The sequence below is a fragment of the Eschscholzia californica genome, unplaced genomic scaffold (assembly GCF_041429995.1).
Source record: "Eschscholzia californica isolate CP2 unplaced genomic scaffold, dmEscCali1.0.p SCAF_5, whole genome shotgun sequence".
In the NCBI taxonomy this organism is placed as follows: Eukaryota; Viridiplantae; Streptophyta; class Magnoliopsida; order Ranunculales; family Papaveraceae; genus Eschscholzia; species Eschscholzia californica.
In genome coordinates, this window is record NW_028238472.1 from 41,892,670 (window position 1) to 41,912,897 (window position 20,228).

Consider the following 20,228-nt stretch of genomic DNA (forward strand, 5'->3'; position numbering starts at 1 on the left):
GAGCCCGCTTAGCCGGAACTCTCATGTGGATCTGGACTCTAGCTTTCGTCTAGATCTTAGAGAGAGAAGAGAGAGAGTGAGAAGAGAGATAGAGAACAAAAAAGAAAGAGAAAGAAGAGAGGGAGAGAGCTGGCTGGAGAGAGGGAGTCGGCCTGCGAAGAGAGATAAAGGCAATGAAGAGAAATAAGAAGTGACTTGTCTTTTTAGGTTCCCATCTTTTTTCTCGGATTTTTTTTATTTGTCCGAAAACGCCGACCTAAAGTAAATGTGTCTAGATGAGCTTTAAGAGCTCTTAGGATGAGCCCGAGTGTTGTACCCATTACCGATAATATGTTTTTTCGATCTATATCGTATCTTAATGTTGTAACTTTATGATGTAGCAACAGATATCGAATGTGATAAGTTTGTCCATGCTTTGATTTGATAAGTATTTATATAGAGAAAGCATTTCTCGAAGCCTAAAATTTAAAAGATTTGTTTTATCCTTTCTTCATCTTCACCACCACCACTACCATCATCCCAACCACCACCACCATTGCCAATTTGCCACCATATGTTCTTCCTCTGTCTTTCTAACCATTCTCTTCTCATCTTTCTGTTTCTTTCTTTTTCTCTGTCTTCTTCACAGTTCCAACTCAGGAAAGTACTTCTCTTTCGCCAAAGATCGTACGATGAGAGATCTTGCGCCCTTCTCAGTTGAAGGGTCGAACCCCTTTTTCAGACGAAAAGGAAAAAGTTCGCCAAAATTGAGAGAGAGAGAGAGATGCACAAACTTTTTAATTTATAGGCCTCGAAATAAATAAGTCATATAAACAAAATTTTGCACCCAAAATTTTGAATTTTGGGCATCAAACTTCTATGTACTTAGACACGGATAGCAGAAGCTAAATTTATACAACTTATTGCCGATTGAATACAAAAGAAAGAGTGTAAAAAAAAGAGTGTCAACAATTGGTTGCCCAAGTCTGTTGACATAAACTCGTCTGATTCGATTCCCAAAGGAGGTGGTTTTCATGGTTTATTGAACTTGTGTTATTAAGGTATAAATAATACCCTCTTGGGCTCTAGGACATAATTTAGTTGGATTATAGACCCGTTTTTTTGTTAGAGTTTGAATTCGACAGTTTCGTGTATATCACATCTTTGATGTATCAATGTTAATGTAATGGTAGTTAATTTACAAAAAAAAAAAAAAAAAAAAAAAAAAAAAAAAAAAAAAAAAAGAAGAGGGCCTAAACGTAAAACTTTCTATTTTATGATGTAAAGTTTTGGAGCTATGGAAGTGTCAAAAATGGTGACACCCTTCTACTACTTAAATTTAGTGTCCATCTTTCAACATAAAAATAAAAAAAAATTAGTGTCCATAATTAATTGTTTTTTTGTCTGTCGTTATATGATACTTTTGTCGTATTCGGGTGGGTATGAAAAGGACAACATTATTTGACAACTTTGACATAATTGTATATCTAGCTAATTCAATTACTATAAGAAGAAATTAGAAAATTAGCAGTATACTTTTTTGTTGGGTCCCACTGTCCATTCATTTCCTGAAAACAAAGCACTTTATTACACAAAGAACCGAAAGCTTATGTACAATTTGTTTAGCTTAGCCAGAATACACTTAAATTAAAAAATGACTGTTTAGCCTGAAAAATTTGGCCGAAAAGACAAACCACAACAACACTGTTATAGTTTTTCTTTTCTTTTTTTGCGTTGTAGTAATATTAGGGGGGTAGTGGAGCAAAGAGTCCGCGAAAGTCTGAGGCATTCAAATCCAGACATTTGAGAGTCCACGAAAGTCTGAGGCATTCAAATCCAGACATTTGAGAGTCCACGAAAGTCTGAGGCATTCAAATCCAGACATTTGAGAGTCTATGAAAGCCCGAGGCATTCGATTGTAGACAAAATATGTCCCAGACTTTGGTGGACTTCATAGTTTGATGAATTTGTGAAGGATTTGGGACAAATTTGAAAGCCAAAATGTCTTTCAAAAAACAAGAGACATTTGAAGTCCATCATGTGATCAAACAACAATAATAATATTAAAATAATAAATGTCTACCAAATGTCCATCAATGTCCACAAATATTCACAGATGTTTACGAAAGTCGAAAAATATATTTTTGAAATGTTAGTATAAATATATTATTTCATGTGATTAAACAATAATAATAATATTAAAATAATAAATGTCTACCAAATGTCCATCAATGTCCACAAATATTCACAGATGTCTACGAAAGTCGAAAAATATATTTTTGAAATGTTAGTATAAACATATTATTTCATGTGATTAAATAATAATAATAATATTAAAATAGTAAATGTCTACCAAATGTCCATCAATGTCCACAATATTTACAGATGTCTACGAAAGTCGAAAAATATATTTTTGAAATGTTAGTATAAATATATTATTTCATGTAATTAAAAATAATAATAATATTAAAATAATAAATATCTACCAAATGTCCATCAATGTCCACAAATATTCACAGATGTTTACGAAAGTCGAAAAATATATTTTTGAAATGTTAGTATTAATATATTATTTCATGTGATTAAATAATAATAATAATATTAAAATAATAAATGTCTACCAAATGTCCATCAATGTCCACAAATATTCACAGATGTCTACAAAAGTCGAAAAATATATTTTTGATTAGCACAAATATAATATGCATTACACATTTTGTCTATGGATCAAATGTCTTGAAATGTCTATAAAGACATTTTGTCTACAAACTCTCAATGTCTTGAAAATGTCTATGAACACATGTTGTCTATAATAACTCATCCGAAATGTCTTGAAATGTCTACGGGACATTTTGTCTATGAAAGTCTATCTATAGTTACTGAATTTTGATTATTTTTTTTGAATATTGATTACAAAAGTCATTAAATGGCATAAAACCGAGGTAAACTTACTTTTTTTATAATCAAGTTCAATATTCTTGATTTTGAACTTTCATGGGATCGAACTTGGGACCTCCGCATTATAGAGTTATGCACTGACCAACTGAGTTACCACTTGTTAGCTGAATTTTGGTTAATAAAAGTGTAAATAATAGTATGTTTATTAGGGCTTAGGCTTTTTAATACGTCGTTGGGCTTTAATTGATTAATGGTTTAACTTAGACAGTTATCGTGCTTATCATGTATCGATGAATGATGTATCAATCACTTGTAATGACTAATGTAGATTGTAGTCTATTTTCAAAAACAGAAACCACTATAACACTGTTGTAGTTATTTGAGTTAGATAACAATAATAAAATAATTTATGCCATAATAATTCAACTTAATAGGTGTGGACTAAAAAATGTGTTCACCCACAAAGTGAGATTCACTTTTTTTTTTTTTTTTTTTTAAGTTTGTTCTTGCAAATCATATATGTTCTGAGTTATGATACACAGTCCGATCTATTTTGAATTTTGATGAAGCTTTAATATTTTTGTATCTATTTTGATCTCGATTTGTTTCGAATTTTAATGAAGCTTTAATATTTTTGTATCTATTTTAATTTACATTTGATGTTTTAGTTTGTTTTGATATATTGATGTTTTTGATATATTTTGTGTTATTTTCCAAACCGTTGTTTGTACGATACAAACATATGTTTGCTTGATACAAACTGTTACTTGCACAATACGAACAGCAGAACTAATGAACGAGCTTGTTATCTGAAAATATTCAAAGCGAAAAACAAAATGGATGAACCAACATCAATTTTGTCAAGACCTCTCAACATTTTTTTTTTCTGTCAACACCAATAATAGTTTGGTCAAGACACATCACTTTGTTCAATAACAATCCTTTGAAGTGTTCAACTCAAATTCTAGTTTGGTAGATAACAAGTGTTTTTTTCGGCCACACCGATTGAAAATAAATAATTATTTGTGACAATGTGAAAATACACTTTTTCATTTCAGAACCAATCAACAAAAGAAAACGGTAAAAAAACATCAAAAGTACAAAACACTAAGAAAACAATTTTTTCTGAAAAAGATCAAAACAAAATAGTATGAAAGACTGCTCAACAAAAGAATGTAAATACAATATAAGAATATTTCAAAAACAAAAATATAATTAAGTAAAGGTAAAAGCTTTAAAAATGAAAAATCATTTGGGAGGACAAACATATTTAAAATATTTAGAGACTAAGCATCTAATAAAGTGCCGATAAAAATTAGACTAGACATAGATATCATGTGTTTATTTTATTTTTGTTCTTTACTGATTTTTCATTTAGTGACTTAAGCAACCATAAAAATTAGATAGTGATTTTTTTGCCATTACCATTTTTTTTGCCTAATCTGTCATTGCCTCTTAAACTAACTATATCTTTCTCTTTAGTTAATGATCCTTTTGCTATTTAGATTTATTATGTAGGTTCTCACTAGAAGACTTGATTAAAATAAGAGATTAATTACAAGGACAAAAAAGATAGTAACTAAATATCCATTAAGTAGCAAAGTTAAAAAAGAAGGAAAATACGAAAACAACGGAGCTACACACTCATATAGTAGAAGTCAAATACAAATTAGCTCATAATTACATTTAATAATATGTTAATTTCGTTTTAGCTCTAATTTGTGACCAACTCACCGTTTTAGCCTTTGAAAGTTTTCGGCACTTGTCTTCACGAATACTTGGCGAAATGTTGAAAATCTTTTAGTACTTGGAAACCGAAATAGTTAGTTGGTCAGAAATAGAGTAGGTAAACAAAATTAACCCATTAATAAATGTACCCTACATACTTATGTAGTGGGCCCGTTTTACCTGCTATGGCTTGACCCACTAATTTCAGACTCCATTCCGACCTACTTTACTTATCCCTAAAATTATAAGTTAGATGTACTTAATACATAAGACTTTAGACAAAGTTAAAAACAATTTAGAATATTGAATCCCACCCGATCCAAGAAAAATAGATTACCATCCATGGGGTTATGTTGGATCAAGTGAAACCATTACATTTTTTTTATTTCTCAAATGAGAATCATTTTTTTTTTCTATTAAAAAATAAGTAATTGGGATCCCAACTAATACAATTACTAATGATAATTAACAATCTTTTTATTGTTTAAACATGATTAAAGAAAAGATAAAGGATTTGATTAATCAAAAGTTGTGTTACTTTCATCATACATCTTACAAGTGACATTTTGTTATTATTAAACAATTCATTGTCTTAAGACAAAGACAGCCAACTATAAAATTATTAGTGAGAGAATAGCAGAATACTTTAGTCTTTATCTTTCTAATTATGTGTATTTTAAAATCTAATGTGGCCCCTCAAGGTTTATTATATTACTAGTGGTCCTTTTCTTGATTGCTTCTCTTTTTTGACACTTCAACTTTAGTATTTCATCTATAGAAAATTCCGAAGAGGAGTTCTTTTAATGTTTAGACCAGTCATATAACAAATTCTAGTTTCAAATTGTTCGCCTATTCAATTTTAAGTACATGATAGACATCAACATAAAACAGATAGGTCATCTGGTCCGGATCAGAATTAGTTGTGTAACTATTGTAAGTTCGTTATGTCAACATATTATTCTAAATGAAACGGACTGTTCTTATCATATTGGCGATACAACTTAAGACTTGTACCGTTTTCTAAAAAGATCTAGCATAGACAATGAATGGCCTCACAGGGCAAATACAGAGGTCTTCCAATTTGTCCTAAAGACTTTGTATATATAGACGAGTAATCTTCTCTATGAGATGGACAACCGCAGATCGCTTGAGCCCTTACTCGTGGCCGATCTGCCTAGAACCCTCTCAAGTGAGAAGTGTGTAAGTACAGACGGGTTACCTGTATGTCTGTACGACTCAGATGAGATAGTTTCAAGCTTAAACCATCAAAGCTAATATTCATGGTTAGAATATTATCCCCACAAAAATTAACCCTAAAGATGGACATCTTTATCAATTGGATTAGTGGGTTTGAAAGTTGAGACCTAAGTTGAGTGTTGCTTTCACTCAATATATTAATATATTTATGACTTTCCTCTCTCCCAATAGATTAAAATACTACTTAGATTTTTTTTAATGGATTATAGAAAATGATTCCTTAGTCTTCTTAAGCATTACATATAGTAAAGAAAATTAATAAATTATAAGGAAAATCTCATTGAAATCTTCAATAATTTCATCTTTCACTAATTTTTAATACATAAATTAAGTTCAGGTAGATGATCAACTAGAATACTTCTTACTAGTTTATTGCAAGATTATATCTGTTACTTTCTTGATTACAAATCTTGAGTTCAAAGTATTGTCAGAGTTCCAATGGGAATCAATTCTGATCACTAAGAACTCTATAATTGAGGATTTTAATTTTTTTTAATTTTTTTTCTTTATAATTCTGTAGTTCTGTATATTAATGGATTCCTAAATCTTGATCTACTTATCCAAGTTTGTAGTATTTCTACTGTTACGCTAAGCAGTTGGGCTGGGGATTGTCTCGGTGAGCCCTTGAGCCGACCGAGCGACTCATAAGATCATCGATTATCTTTTTTATTGTATATATAATTTGTACAAAATACTACTAATTTTACTACTGACCTAAATAAATAATTACAAAAGTAAAGAATGAAATAGAGAAAGAAAGGGAAAAATAGCGCCGATGGAAAACTTAGCAGAGCTCTCTAGACTCAGTATGAGTTTGGGCTACCCATGAGCCTGAGCCGGCTCGTGAACTCAACTACTTTTCTAGTTAGCTATCAATAGTATAAATTCCATCTAGAAGTAGGAATAGGGTATTATTTTAACCTCTAAATAGGGTTTGGGGTTGTTCAGAGAAAGGTCCACAGATTCTAATTACTTTAACTAAAATATTAGTGATTTGAAGATAAGATCATACATTATATTCATAGAATATTGTAGAAATAAATATGTTGAGAGCTCTGAGGTAATCTAGTTTATAAAAATGTAAAACAGATTACTATAATGCCTTTCGAGTGTAAACTCATTTCATTTCATCGAATAACTTGGGTACTCTACTAATATTCAAGGATCACTATATCATACGACAAAAACGGTTATTAGAAAGAGAAAGTAAATTAAAGTAATTAGTCCTCTAACCTCATAATGTATTTGTCATAGAATTTCGCAGCTTGTTCAAGATCGCCGAGCTCAGTATAACAATCTGCAATAGCTCCATAAGCTTCAGTGCTACCAGAATCCTCACCTTCTCTATCTGAGATTTCCAAAACCATAGAGTGGAATTTTATCGCTTCTCGGTACTTTCCCAGTCTTTGGAGGGATGCACCTAAAAGATCAAGTTAGATCGTTAAAAGACGGTAAAAAACTAAAATAAGTTATATTAAACTCTGCAACCAGGGAAGATTTGCACAAAAGAATAAGTCAAGAAATGAAATAAATAACATAAGATATTAATTTAAGCAAATTATTGAAGTTTTGATTCATATCTTTGAAACCCCCCAAACTTGACTAAGAAAACAAATTAAATTATAGCGATATGTGTAGTCAGCATCCTTAGTTCCTACATTGTTGGATAATTAAAATATCGCCAATAATGGTGAAACATTTCGAAAGTTATGCTACCATCACATACAATTGAATCTAAGATTTTATGGACCACTAGTTTTTATGGCTCATCGGTCCCCTGTTTACAACGATTCCAGCAAAAAAAGAAGGAAGATATATACATAAATAAATAAAGACTAACAAATTGGGTGTCTAGGTTATTTTTCAGTTAACCCTTCTTTACGAATCGAGGGCTGCTAATTACAAGTTTTAGTCAAAGATATTGGGTTATTTTGGTGTTGTAAAATCAATTTCAGTCCAAATACCCGGACCACGGATCCGGACTCCAGACCCGGGAGAAGGGAAAAAAAATTTCTGCCTTGTTTTGGTGGGGGAGCTTTCCATGTATATTTGCGTGGAAAACAATTCTAGGCTTCTAAGAAAAGATAATGGAAGACAAAAAACATTATGAGCATGGGTAAGAAACACACCTAAGCCTCGGGCAGCCTTCTTTTCCTCAATAGGATCCTTTAGATTCTTAGCAAGCTCAAGAGCCGTTTTAAATGCCTCACATGCCTTCCCTGGATCTTGATTCCTCAGGAAATTCTTCCCACTTTTCAAAAGTGAAATCAAATCATGTTTCCTTGAATCTACAATTACTTCATCCTCTGGTATCCTACTACTACCAACAGGAGCATAACTCAAGGTGGGAGCATAGGACTCGATCTTTGCTTGTTTTCGCAATGCTGCATTAATCTGGCGTAGCTGTTCATTCAACTTCTTTAGTTCACCTTTCCTCTGCCTGGCAAGCAAACCTAGAAAACAGGACCACGATATTGACATTAGTATTCACTTGTTGTCTATATTATCCGGGATGAGTATATTGTCCCTTTCTTTCATTAACATTAAAGAAAATGCATACCTATAAACTTCAAGAAATGAACTTCCAATTTTGTAAATAATTCGAGAAACATTTCTATAGGTGCCCATAGATTGGCTATAAACTCCGTAATTCGAAATGTATCCCACAAAATTTGGTTATATGGGGAGGAGGCATACCTATAGCCAATCAGGGGCGCCTTTATAATTTGTCAGATGCTTTTTTCTAACGTAAGAATGCAGTGGGCTCTAAGGCCTTATTATGTTGATCTTGTAGTTTGGATTGAATGAGGTGTGGACTCTTTGAGGTTTAAAACAATGTTATCTAAAAGCATGGACAGCTCCGAAATGTGACTGATACGGGTAATGGTATGTGGTATGCTACTAATTTATATTATCGTATGCTAGGGGTTTACCCTTTCCATAGGCTAAAGATTTCAGTATGCCAAATTTGGAATACTAGATCACAATTTACCCAAAAAGGGATCGGAGAATAATATTTGCAATGCGCAATGGGAAATAGAGTTTCCTGCAACAATGGTCTAAAATCCAGACAAGAAAACAAGGCCCTACAACGGGTAGAATCATTTTGTAGTTCATACTGATTCAGAGCTGAAGGACATTTGTTTAAATTAAAGTTACCTCACCTCCAACAGTGGCACCTACAAGAGCAACAGCAAGTAGTAAAGGCATTTCAAGAGGAGACCTATCAGCAACACAAGTTTCTGCGGAAGCTTGAAAAGGTACAGTGAGCATCATAGCATTTGCCACAACAAATGCTCCTAACATAGACCAGTACTGTCCCATTTCCTGTATCACTGGTAGTTTCATCAGTTGTGAACTGACCTAGACAGAAAGCTACTAGGAATTATGGCCAATTTTACTTAGTAAAATGAAATGTGTAGTATCCATTAGTTTATATAGTTCTATTAGACTAACAAGGTTGAGACAAGAATATTAGTATTGAAGAAAATTTCTGTTTACACCATTTTAGAAGCATAGAATTGGCTAAAAGGTTCCAAATATTGAAAATATGAAGCAGTATATGGGGAGACTCACCATCATACCTGATGAGCAAACAAGTCTTCAACATTGACGTGGGCATCAACTGATTGCCTTTTAATGCCCAACCTATGCAGTTTTTCTGATATGAAAAATTCTTTGACCTCAGAGAGACACTTAACAATCTTTGCCGGGCAGACAGGCAACGACTTTATAAAACCTTGTTTTGCTGCATCAAGAATATAAAAGGTTAGCAAGAAAAAGCCGAGTATGTGCATAAGAATTAAGAAGGAACAACACTCCCAATTTAAGATACAACTTTTATTTTCCTTTGCTTCATTAAGCAAAATTGAGTTCCATCGAATTGAAAGAGGTGTTCGATAGTTCCAATCAATAACACATTCGACCAGAATCATACTTCACTAATAAAAAGCATGCTCAACCAGGGATGGATCTTAGCAGGGGACGGGGGCATGGCCCACCCTGGATTTTGAAAAGTTCCCCAAATATGTTAGTTAGGTTAGCCCATGGAAAGTCTGAAAGTCTTTACCAATTCGAATTTGGTGAACTGTTTTTTGTTGGTGATAGGACTCTCCAGCGTTATACCATTGCAAAAAGATAATGTTTATAAGATAACTTTTCACTATGTGATTCCCAAACTTGCAAATGGTGAACAACTAGTTGAAGGATTGCCAATTATGTCAACTATATGTTAGTAACATATTATGAAAAGTAGTAAAAAAGATTGAGTTCTTGTTATATGTCGGCCCCCTTTCATCTCAAATCCGGCTCCCGAGCCTGTGCTCAACAACCCTATCCAATGAATCTCTAATGGCTAGTGGATTTTGTATATACGATGAGTCCATGGCTTATCAATTAGAGAAGTTTTAAGGAAAAAGGTGAGGTACAGGGTAAACTGTAAGCTTAAAATAACCCCAAAATAGCAAGTTATGACACTTTTAAAAACCACCTAAAAGGAAATATGCAAATTGCAAAAACATTAGAAACTAATCCTAATTTAAAAGGGTTTTAAAACATCCCAATCCCAATTTTATTAGAACACCCAACGAGGTCCATGGTTGATTCACACCAGTGTATAGCGAGGCAGTTGGACACTATCATCTTAATTAGAGAGAGCCAAAAAACTAACATTTTTTTGTAGTATTTCTGATAAAACTACATAGATTTTTATCTGATGAAGTCAAACATGAACCAAAACAGAAAAGTTTAAACAAGAACGCAAAATCAGATGTCTAATTTTACAATGTCTATTTTCAATTTTTAACTATACTTGAATATACCAACACAACAAATAAATCAAACTCATTATTTTTTTTTTTACCTAATTCGATAAAATAACAAAACTAAATTAGGTACCTAATGAAGTAGAAATCACGTACCACCCTAAAACGTTAGGAAACTCTAATCAAAATCATCTGATCAAAAAATGAAACTTGCAATTATTTCGCCAGATTCAACAAAAGAAAAACCTAATGAGAATCAATGTGACATTTACACTTACTATATTCAAAATGTACAAACGAAAAACAAGTTCAAACCTATATCAAAACTTGATCGAAATAAACATAGATTCAACATAGAGTATGAAACCTAAAGCACAGGAATCATAAATTCAAAGGATAGAGAAGTTAAACGAAACTTGAATCCAGAGCTTTCATGTCAGATTAACACATAAACAACGAAAATAGATGCTGAAAAAGTGCATTAAATAGCGGAAAACTGACCGTAAACATAGATTCTGGGAGTAATTTTGGCCGGAGATGGCCGGAAAATCTCAGCGGAATTTGGGCGCGAAGCGGAACAACTGAGTGCCATGGTTTTTTTTTTCCTTTTTGGATAGAAAGATGAGATTTTGTGTTATCAGCGAGTTTTTATAGGAACATCTTATCTTGGATAAAAAGAACCTTTAAAGTTGCTGAATTTACGGAACTAACCTCGAGAGTATAGCCCCGAGATTGAATACAATGGGCGGCCTGATACTGACACTAGAACCGGAGAGTTGGAGATTATACAGGCACACACGTTCTTACCTATCACACCCACTAACATAAACCCAATTTTGTCCACCACCCTTTGGTGGAGTGGGTGGACACCCCCTATGAGGTTGTGGGATTGAGTCTGGGTGGAAGCAGTTTTCCATCAAGATTTATCCCATGTAATTTAGTCATATAGATATAGTAAATAATGCTTGTTGGGTTTTTGACCTATGTCCGGATTTTGGCATCTTTCATTAATGGTTTAAATTAGGCGGTTATCGTGCTTATCACATCTTCATGATGTATCAATGCCTTGTAACGACTAACGTAGATCTTAGTCGATTTCTCAAAAAAAAAGAACAACATATACCCTATTTTTATACCCATGCCTAATAGAAAGACTCGTGTCCATCTTCTTTACCATCACAACCACCACCACAGTCACCATTGTCACCACCCTCGCTCTCCACTCACTCTCATCTATCCTCTTCGCTCATCTCTCTTTCTGGATTCCCTTATGTAGGGTTTTATCTTGAAACACAGACACTTTTGCAGCCACGACTACTTCCGTAACTTTTTTTTTCTTTCACTTCTTTTAGCCAAATATATATGAACTTTGAAATTGTTACCGTATGTACAATGTGCATTACCAATTAAAGATAATAACTTAGCGAATAACTTCTTTGTTCAACAAAAAAAAAACCTTAGCTCACACACAAAACAGATAATCAAGTGAAATATGAACCCAATCCATATAGTAGATGAAAATATCTTTCAATTTAACTTCACTAAGAAAACAATTTTGGTTTCTAATAATATCTTAACAAAACAAAGTGACGAAGCAACAAGAGATATTTTCTAACAAACTGCTTGCACAACTAAACTTTTCATGATACCTCCGCATCTGCTCTCTCCAAATGTTGCTTCTGATACTTCAAGCGAACAATTTTCGTGGCCTACACATGCCTAAGAAAAAATATTCGGGTTACAAGAAATATTTACTAGCTAAATCAACAAAAAATTGTTATCGTAATCACTAGGCACGCTTCTGGAGCTCAGGCTATAAGTAGATGCTGAAACTTAATATTAGAATCAGAAAATTTGAATAACTCCAACATAAATATGACACTATAGAAAAAGTCTCATTTGCTTTATGACAAGGATACATAGAGAGAGTTGGGTACCTCTTGCAATATTGGTAAAGTGTTTGCAGCTTCACAAACTCCTTTCTGATAGGAACCACAAGTTCCTTGTGGATCACCAAAGCTAGCAAATTCAATGGCTAAAATTGTTTTTCCATTGCCATGACATGACAAATCCATTGTACTACCTTCGTAAAATTTTCCACAAATTCTACCGACGGTCACCGTTTGAAAACTCACTTGATTTGGATTCCCGCCTATCTCTTCAAACAAAACCAATGTGTTGGTATCGTCTTTTAGGAACGATCGTGGTATATGATACCTACAACATTATGAATGTGTGTTATATCTTGTCAAATACAAGCAACATAGAATTAGAGATATAAATACACAAATAAAAAGTAAACTAAAAACATACCATATCTGAGAGGGTTGGCCACAATTTGTGACACATTTTTTATCGTCATAAGCACCACGATAGTCACATTCATCAGTACATCCAATTACGCTCGCACGTAGACTCGGCCAATATCTTCCGATACTCTTTCCATTCACCCAAGCATGTCCCTTACCCATACCTTCCAAATTTACAACAACAGGTTCGCTTCCTAATGGAGCTACAAAATTTGTCTGAAATTTTGAAGGAAGCAAAATTGAACTTGTTTATCTTTTTCACTTTGAAATACTAATATGGAGTATATGGAAAAAGTACATATAACATTTTTGATATTCGTAAAAAAAATAAAAAATAAAAAATAGAGGGTAGAATCATGTTTATTTACCTTATACCAAGTCATCATTTTATTAACATGAAGATCATTATCATGCCATTTGCTTGAATCTAGGTCACTATAAAGCTTCTTCTCCTCGCCGTGCAACCCAACCTTGTAAATCCAATCTCTTGATGACAAGTCCTTGATAATTTGTTCGTCATTCTTTATCCCAATCAATTCTACTCCGGATATCCCAGTCGCACTTAGATCAAAATTAGCACCATAACTCTGTCAAATTAGATTGTGAAATTACGGTTATGTCATAGGTGAAGAATATGTAGTATGATTTTATTATACTAGTTAGCCTTTTTTAGGTCTTAATATATTTTACTCAAACTAGTCTTACAGTAATGAGGGCAGAGATCCTCAACTGTGAGCCTAGTTCATATACCATGTTAATTTTATGTGTATTAAACTCAATCTGAATTGGTCTTGGTCAGAATGAGTAGTGAAACCCTAGATGTTATATTCTTGTTCATGATGAGACTACTCTTTGTCCATGTAAAAATGGTGGCAGATAATGTACCTGTAGTCCAACAGTGACACTGAGCAAAGTTATTTGGTTACTACTCCCAATATTTATTTGAACTGATTCCTCAAAACGAAAACTAAAATCTCCATTTTTAGCCCATTGAGATCCTGTAATTCATCAAAATAGCACGTATAAGGTCACGAAGAAAGAGTAAGGAAAACTCATCAAAATATTCTAATTGTTGTTTGTTTTGCGAAGTTAGTCTTCTCATCTAACCTATGTAAACTTTTCTTTTATCTACGAAACTATTTTATGTCTAGAAAAAAAACCATAAAAATTAATTTAGTATTGTTAACTCAAAGTTGTACCTATATGTTTTCCGTTGAGATAAACATGAAGTACATGACCACTGGAATTCACTCGTAAAATCATATTGTCGCTCAGAATTGGATCGTTCATATCAACGTTAAAACTACATGACAAACGAGACAAGAAATTAGAAGAAAGATCGAAAGTTTATAGAAGTTTCGTGTTATTGTAAAAAGACAAGAGAATGAAAGTTCATCAAGAAGAGAATGAATTACCTAGACATGTACCATAGATAATCACTAGTGTCATTTGTTACAGCCTTCTGCTCTAAGAGTTGTGGGGCGACGAAAGATCCTGTACCTGAGACTATGGTATCTTTGGTGTGCTCTGTCTTCCATACCCACTTGAGTGTAGATGGATCTTCTTCTGCTTGATTTATCTTCTTCACCATTATAGATGATTGAGTATTAACCTGGAAGTAATAATAAAGATGAGTATGTGTTATTTTTTTTGCACATAGTATGTGTTATTTTGACTAGTATATAGTGAAATAGAATTCGCTACGGTTCTATCGAGTGTTACAGTTCCAAAAACAATTTTTTTGTGTTGTAAAGAAGTAGCAACCATGGTTTGTTATATTATAACCCTAGTACAAAAACGGCGAGTTTCTATCTTCTTTTCCCAGACAACTTTTCTTAGTTGTGAGTGTAACACCACAAGAAGGATTTTGGTTACGAAGCTAATAATTGGCCAGCCTTGAGAAGTCAAGAAATCAACAGATTCAACTACACAATACTTGTTAACTTCAATAGAACGTGCGAAGAATGAGCCTTGAATAGAGCTAACAGAGAGGTGGACCTAACTGCGCTCTACCACCTGAGTCCTACTCTAGTGGAGAGATTGTAGGGAGGTCACTACGAGCTTCCGAGACACCTTGCACAACAAAAAATTGGGTTATTGCCGACGGCAAAATGAGAAACCATCGGGAAAATGTGAACTGCCGACGGTTTCCATTAGACCGCCAACATAGGTCAACCACGCGAACCGCTTCTATACTGACAGGCTTCCCCACGTGTATTTTTCCGTCGCTTGAGAGTAGTTCCTGACGGTTTTTTTGTCCTCCGTCTGTAAGGAAATAGTAGTTACCGACGGTATTTTGTACGCCGTCGGTGGTAAATTGGTACAAATGGTTTTTTCAACAGAAAAATCTTGCGCCCAACGGAAGGAAATTTTATGTAGACAGAAGTATTTTAATTTTCCGTCGGCAAAATCCATGACGTCGCATTATAACCGTTGAAAAAGCAAATGAGTTGTCGAAAAAATCAACAAAAATTTTTGCGCCACTTTGTCTGACGGTGTTTTAAAATCCCTTACCGTCGATACTATTCTGACGGTGTTGTACTGTCGGGCAAGTTTCCTGATGCCTTTTTTGCCAACATTTACCTCACCGTCGGGAGGATCTTATCCCCACGGTTTTGTTAAATTACCGACGGTTTGATGCCGTGAGTGATAACCCCGATTTTATAGTGTTGAACTCTGTGAGACGAGAGAGAAGCAGAGAGGTGGATCCAAGTAAGCTCTCCGACACAAAGTTTCTTAAGTGGTCATAAGTCTTAGAAATGACGTGTTTGTTCTTGAATTATCTATCACAACTTTCACCCATCAAGAGAACTTTTGAGTTTCATTTTGACACAGTTTTTGCCAGTGGGTTTTTGTTATACTTGTTTTAATTATTTCAACAAGATAATGAAAATTAACCAAATAAATATTGGTAATCAACAAGAGACACTATTGATAATTACCTTAGCAGTATTAAAAGCTTCCTTCTTACAATCAGGAATAATACTAACTGACCAAGCAGGCAAAAAGAATTCTCTCCCTTGAAAGAAAATCGTAGCGTTCGTCGTTGAGTTCGCGTTGGCTAAAAGGCATCCTGATGCCCCGTCCGCCTTGTACCTTGTCATCTAAAATCGTATAATAAATTATGCGTAAGTACTTATAAAGACACCCATTGAACATCGGAGTTTCATGTCGAGCTCAATAAATAAAATTTCGAAGAACAATAACTATATAAGTGAAACTAACCAAAACTTCATTCCCATAATCTATATAAGATACATCTCCATATGTTAGAACACTCTGCATTGATTTCAGAATGAGATTAAGCTGCTTCAAATGTCCCCATTTCGGTTGATTCAAATTACCTATAAATTCAAGTTTATCTATTGTTAAATTTTCCAGTAAATAAGAACACTCCACATTCATAATAAGTTTAATTAAAACCACCATTACAATTTATCCGATATACCATATTCATCAAGGGGGGCATCATAATCGTAAGACGTCGTTATATATGGACCTCCTGCATTTCTCCCGAAGTTCGTTCCACCATGATACTGAAATCAATACATGATACTTATACGATTTTCAACCACAAAGTTGTAAAATAATTGAACTTACAACTACGATCCGACTCGAACTTAGAGTAGTTGTAAAATAAGTTTGTATTATATACGATAAAAGACCTTCGACTATTAGGGGTTTAATTTGTATACCATATAATAATTTTGGAAAGTTCCACCATATTGAAAGAAACGTGCCACAGCGAAGGCGATGTCTTCTGCGGTTCTATGCGGGCTTGTACCACCCCAATTCTTGTACCTAAAAAGATATAAGAAAATTACTATAAACAAAACAAATACTATATTTTCTAGGAAATTTAATTAATATCATTCAGAAAGCAATTTATGATACAAATAAAATGAGATAAATAAATAACTACTGACCAGCCGGTCCAATTTTCTGTCCACATTTTCGGGCTGTCGGGGTTGTTTGGGAAGAAAGAATCACAGTACCATCCATTGCATGTATTTATCTGTTTCGAAATATACATATTTAAAGTAATTTCCTAGCAACTAATTATAAGAATAAACAAATAAATACTCAAAAGAAAATACTAAAAATACTACTTAAATCAAATAAATTAATTAGGGAATGTGACGAAATGTAACGAAAAAGAGGAAAAATAAGTAAAATACCATAGGTTGTGGTGCGTCTTCTTCTTGACACATAATCCATGGAATACCAACGCTGAGGGATTGAGCTGTCTCTGCACACCAGTTTACGTAAGATTTTCCAAGATCCCCATATGATGATTTGACGTTTCCATACTCATTTTCGATCTATTAAAATCAACAAAAGATAACCAAATAATATTAGAAATGAGTAAAAATTTAAAATACAAGTAATACTGATATAAAGAATAAAAATGTAGTAGTAATTAAGTATCATATATACCTGAGCAAGGATTATTGGTCCTCCTTGTGATGCAAAGAGCTTCTCTCTTTTTGCCATATCAACTATTAAACTTGTAAAAATTTTCATTTCCCTCTAAATTATATTAAAAAAATAATAACAATTAGTCCAAAAAAAATATTATTTTTCATTAAAATTACAAGTAAATTAACGGTTATTAGTACCTTAAAGGCGTCATTGTTTGTCCTAAACTGAATCCCCGGAATATTGTGTAACCACACAGGTAATCCTCTAATAAGAAAAATAAATAAATGCGTTTGAAGGTTCGAAGAATAATATTAAATACATTTAAATTACGAATGAATACTGATCAAGAAAATAAGTACCCGTAATTCCATTCAGCATCGACATAAGGTCCAATACGGAGAATGGCGAATAACTCAGCATCTTGGATAGTTTTCAGAAACCTAATGATATCTAGATTACCCATAAAATTATACTGAAAAGTTGATCAATGAAAACTTCATATAGTTAGTTTTATATCATGAAAGAGATACCATATTTAAATATTAGTTAGTAATAATAAGTTTAAGAAATGAAAACCTCGCGATATTGAGGCTCGTGCGCGTTCCAAAAGACATATGTTTCAATGGCATCAAGTCCACCTTCCTTCGCTTTTTGTATCAAATCTGGCCACATCTGAAACAGAACTAATCGATCAAAATAAGAAATTAAATAGTAAATAAATACCTAAATGACTAAATTAATATATTCATAAAAAAAACAAGTTAAAGTCAAACCAAAAAATAAAATATAAATAAATAATTGCTCTTTAGTAGTTGGTACTACATATGGTAAGCATTTTATCGAGAAAAACATTAAAAACGTGGACAGAATACCTCTATTGTACTACGAGGATAATGAATGGAACCAGAAAAAATGATTCTTCTTTCTCCATTAATTTTTATTGCTCTTCCATCATACGAAACATCAATATTTGTGGCTGAAGATGAGAAATGGCACAGAGCGAAATGTAAAATAAGTAATATTACTCTAAACACACTCATCTTCTTCCCTTGTCTACTAGAAAATTAAGGATAGGTCCATGAAATTAAATACAATTTCTTACTTTGAACTATATTTGGGAGAAATCAAATGTTGTGATGTTTTATGACCAAATTACCCTTTCTTAAATGAATTAATGACAATTAGATAGATCATGTAATTTTTGCCCCTTTACATAAAAGATGAGACTGATTGGTTACCCTCCCTAATTGTAACAAGGGCAGGAATGGCATTGGTCAAAATGCAGTAGTTAAGGTATGGCTCATAAGGATTAGATGAATTCAATAGATGGTTGGCTATCTCTTGAGTTGGTAAAGCACACATTTAATATGAAAATTGGCTGCCCAAAACTTGTACCATTAGATTTGAAGTTTGTAAATTGGATGTGTGGTTCTCGTTCTAGCATTATAGATGTACGAAACTAGAACCAAAAGGAAAAGGGCCAATCTTGCTGGTATATTTTGGTCCAACAAAATGGAGTATCAAGAAGACAAATTTTACACATGAAGCAAGCATGACATCATCAAGACATCAGTAACTTACCTTATTAGGGCCATCCGATCCACTTTTGTCGGGCCAAATAGCACAACTTGTAACCCATCAATTCCCCCTTAAATTGGTGAAAGAAATGTATACTTGGTACTCTACATGTAATATAGGGTAGAAGTTTGTGAAAAGGGATGAATCTCCTGATGAATAAAGAGCGTGAGACATGGAGTCATGACTTATGAGGGAGAGAGGTCGAAAGTCAGAGAGAGAACTTAGAGAAGTAGGGAGATATAAACAGATAGTAAACAATTCTCTCTGTTATATATTATTTGTAAAATACATGGGTTTCTATACATAAGGATACAAAAGTGAATTAAGGTATCATTATCAAGGTATACAGTGTCCAACACCACTCGGCCAACTAAGTGGATCCGGTCCATAAGATCTTTGATGTATTAACATGCATGGTATTATTTCTTTGCAAGTGGTCTCTTATATGGATATGCTGAAGTCAAAAAGGATTTTGATAAAAGAAGTTACTCATCTGATGTGACAGTTGTGATTTAAAACTTTGACTAAATCTGGACCATTGAGAGATGAATATCACAACAACCACATCAGCTGGATAACTTCTTTTGTCAAATCCTTTGTGATTGTAGCACTTCTATTTGAAGATTACATCAGAGGTCCCTTCAATCAATCTTCCATTCAAAAACTTCCTAGGTTATTATGGGGTTCACTCTACAACAGTGACATGGCAACCACACTTACCGAAAATGGAATGACACATGAAAATGTATCGGGTGCCAAGCGTGAGCATAAATATCTCTAGATTAATCATTAATGTAGAAGTCAACAGTTGGTAGCCCAAGTGGTTCCAAGGTGTTGACATAAACTCCAGAAACCCCTGGAGGTCCCAGGTTCGAAACCCAGAGAAGGTGGAATCTTTGGTTATTTGAATGGGGATTATTAGGGTATAAATAATGTAGTGTAGTTGGGCTTTAGGCCTTTATCTAGTTGGGCTATAGGCCTTAAGATCTTGAGTGGGCTATAGGCCAGGTCATGTTAGTGTTTGAGTGGGCGGGTAGCAAGCTTATCACATCTTTGATGTATTCAATGCCCAATTGTACGACAATGTAATCGGTTTCCAAAAAAAAAAAAATCATTAATTGTACGACAATGTAATCTAGTTAGTTAATACTTCAAAGATCCTATGGACTGGATCCACTCGGTTAGTCGAGTGGTGTTGGACCGGTGGATCCTAATGAAGTTTTATCTTAATGATTTTTCATGAAGATAGTATAATCATTAGTTAATTAAGAATAATTTTCGTAAGGGATGAGTC

At 33.6% G+C, this 20,228-nt stretch overlaps 2 protein-coding genes across 3 annotated transcripts; both read right to left on the reverse strand.

Annotated features, from left to right (window-relative positions):
• Positions 1-6,965: 6,965 nt before the first annotated feature.
• Positions 6,966-11,267, reverse strand: LOC147539312 (protein FLUORESCENT IN BLUE LIGHT, chloroplastic-like). Of its 2 annotated transcripts, none has more exons than XM_086644059.1 (5): positions 11,127-11,267; positions 9,447-9,610; positions 9,027-9,189; positions 7,992-8,315; positions 6,966-7,282 (listed from the first exon to the last, which is right to left on the reverse strand). In XM_086644059.1, exons 1-5 carry the CDS (start codon positions 11,215-11,217, stop codon positions 7,083-7,085), a joined length of 942 nt encoding a protein of 313 aa, XP_086500185.1. In that variant the 5' UTR covers positions 11,218-11,267; the 3' UTR covers positions 6,966-7,082. The 2 variants fall into 2 exon arrangements, with proteins under 2 accessions (XP_086500185.1, XP_086500186.1); XM_086644060.1 differs by having other exon boundaries at positions 9,439-9,610; positions 11,127-11,246.
• An 844-nt stretch (positions 11,268-12,111) lies between these two features.
• LOC147539313 (beta-galactosidase 15-like) lies at positions 12,112-18,414 on the reverse strand. Its single transcript, XM_086644055.1, has 18 exons — positions 18,229-18,414; positions 17,933-18,028; positions 17,716-17,828; positions 17,554-17,620; positions 17,372-17,464; positions 17,113-17,256; positions 16,861-16,949; positions 16,630-16,735; positions 16,383-16,470; positions 16,160-16,278; positions 15,877-16,038; positions 14,350-14,546; positions 14,134-14,237; positions 13,820-13,932; positions 13,303-13,521; positions 12,939-13,150; positions 12,563-12,842; positions 12,112-12,344 (listed from the first exon to the last, which is right to left on the reverse strand). Exons 1-18 carry the CDS (start codon positions 18,394-18,396, stop codon positions 12,237-12,239), a joined length of 2,478 nt encoding a protein of 825 aa, XP_086500181.1. The 5' UTR covers positions 18,397-18,414; the 3' UTR covers positions 12,112-12,236.
• Positions 18,415-20,228: the final 1,814 nt, after the last annotated feature.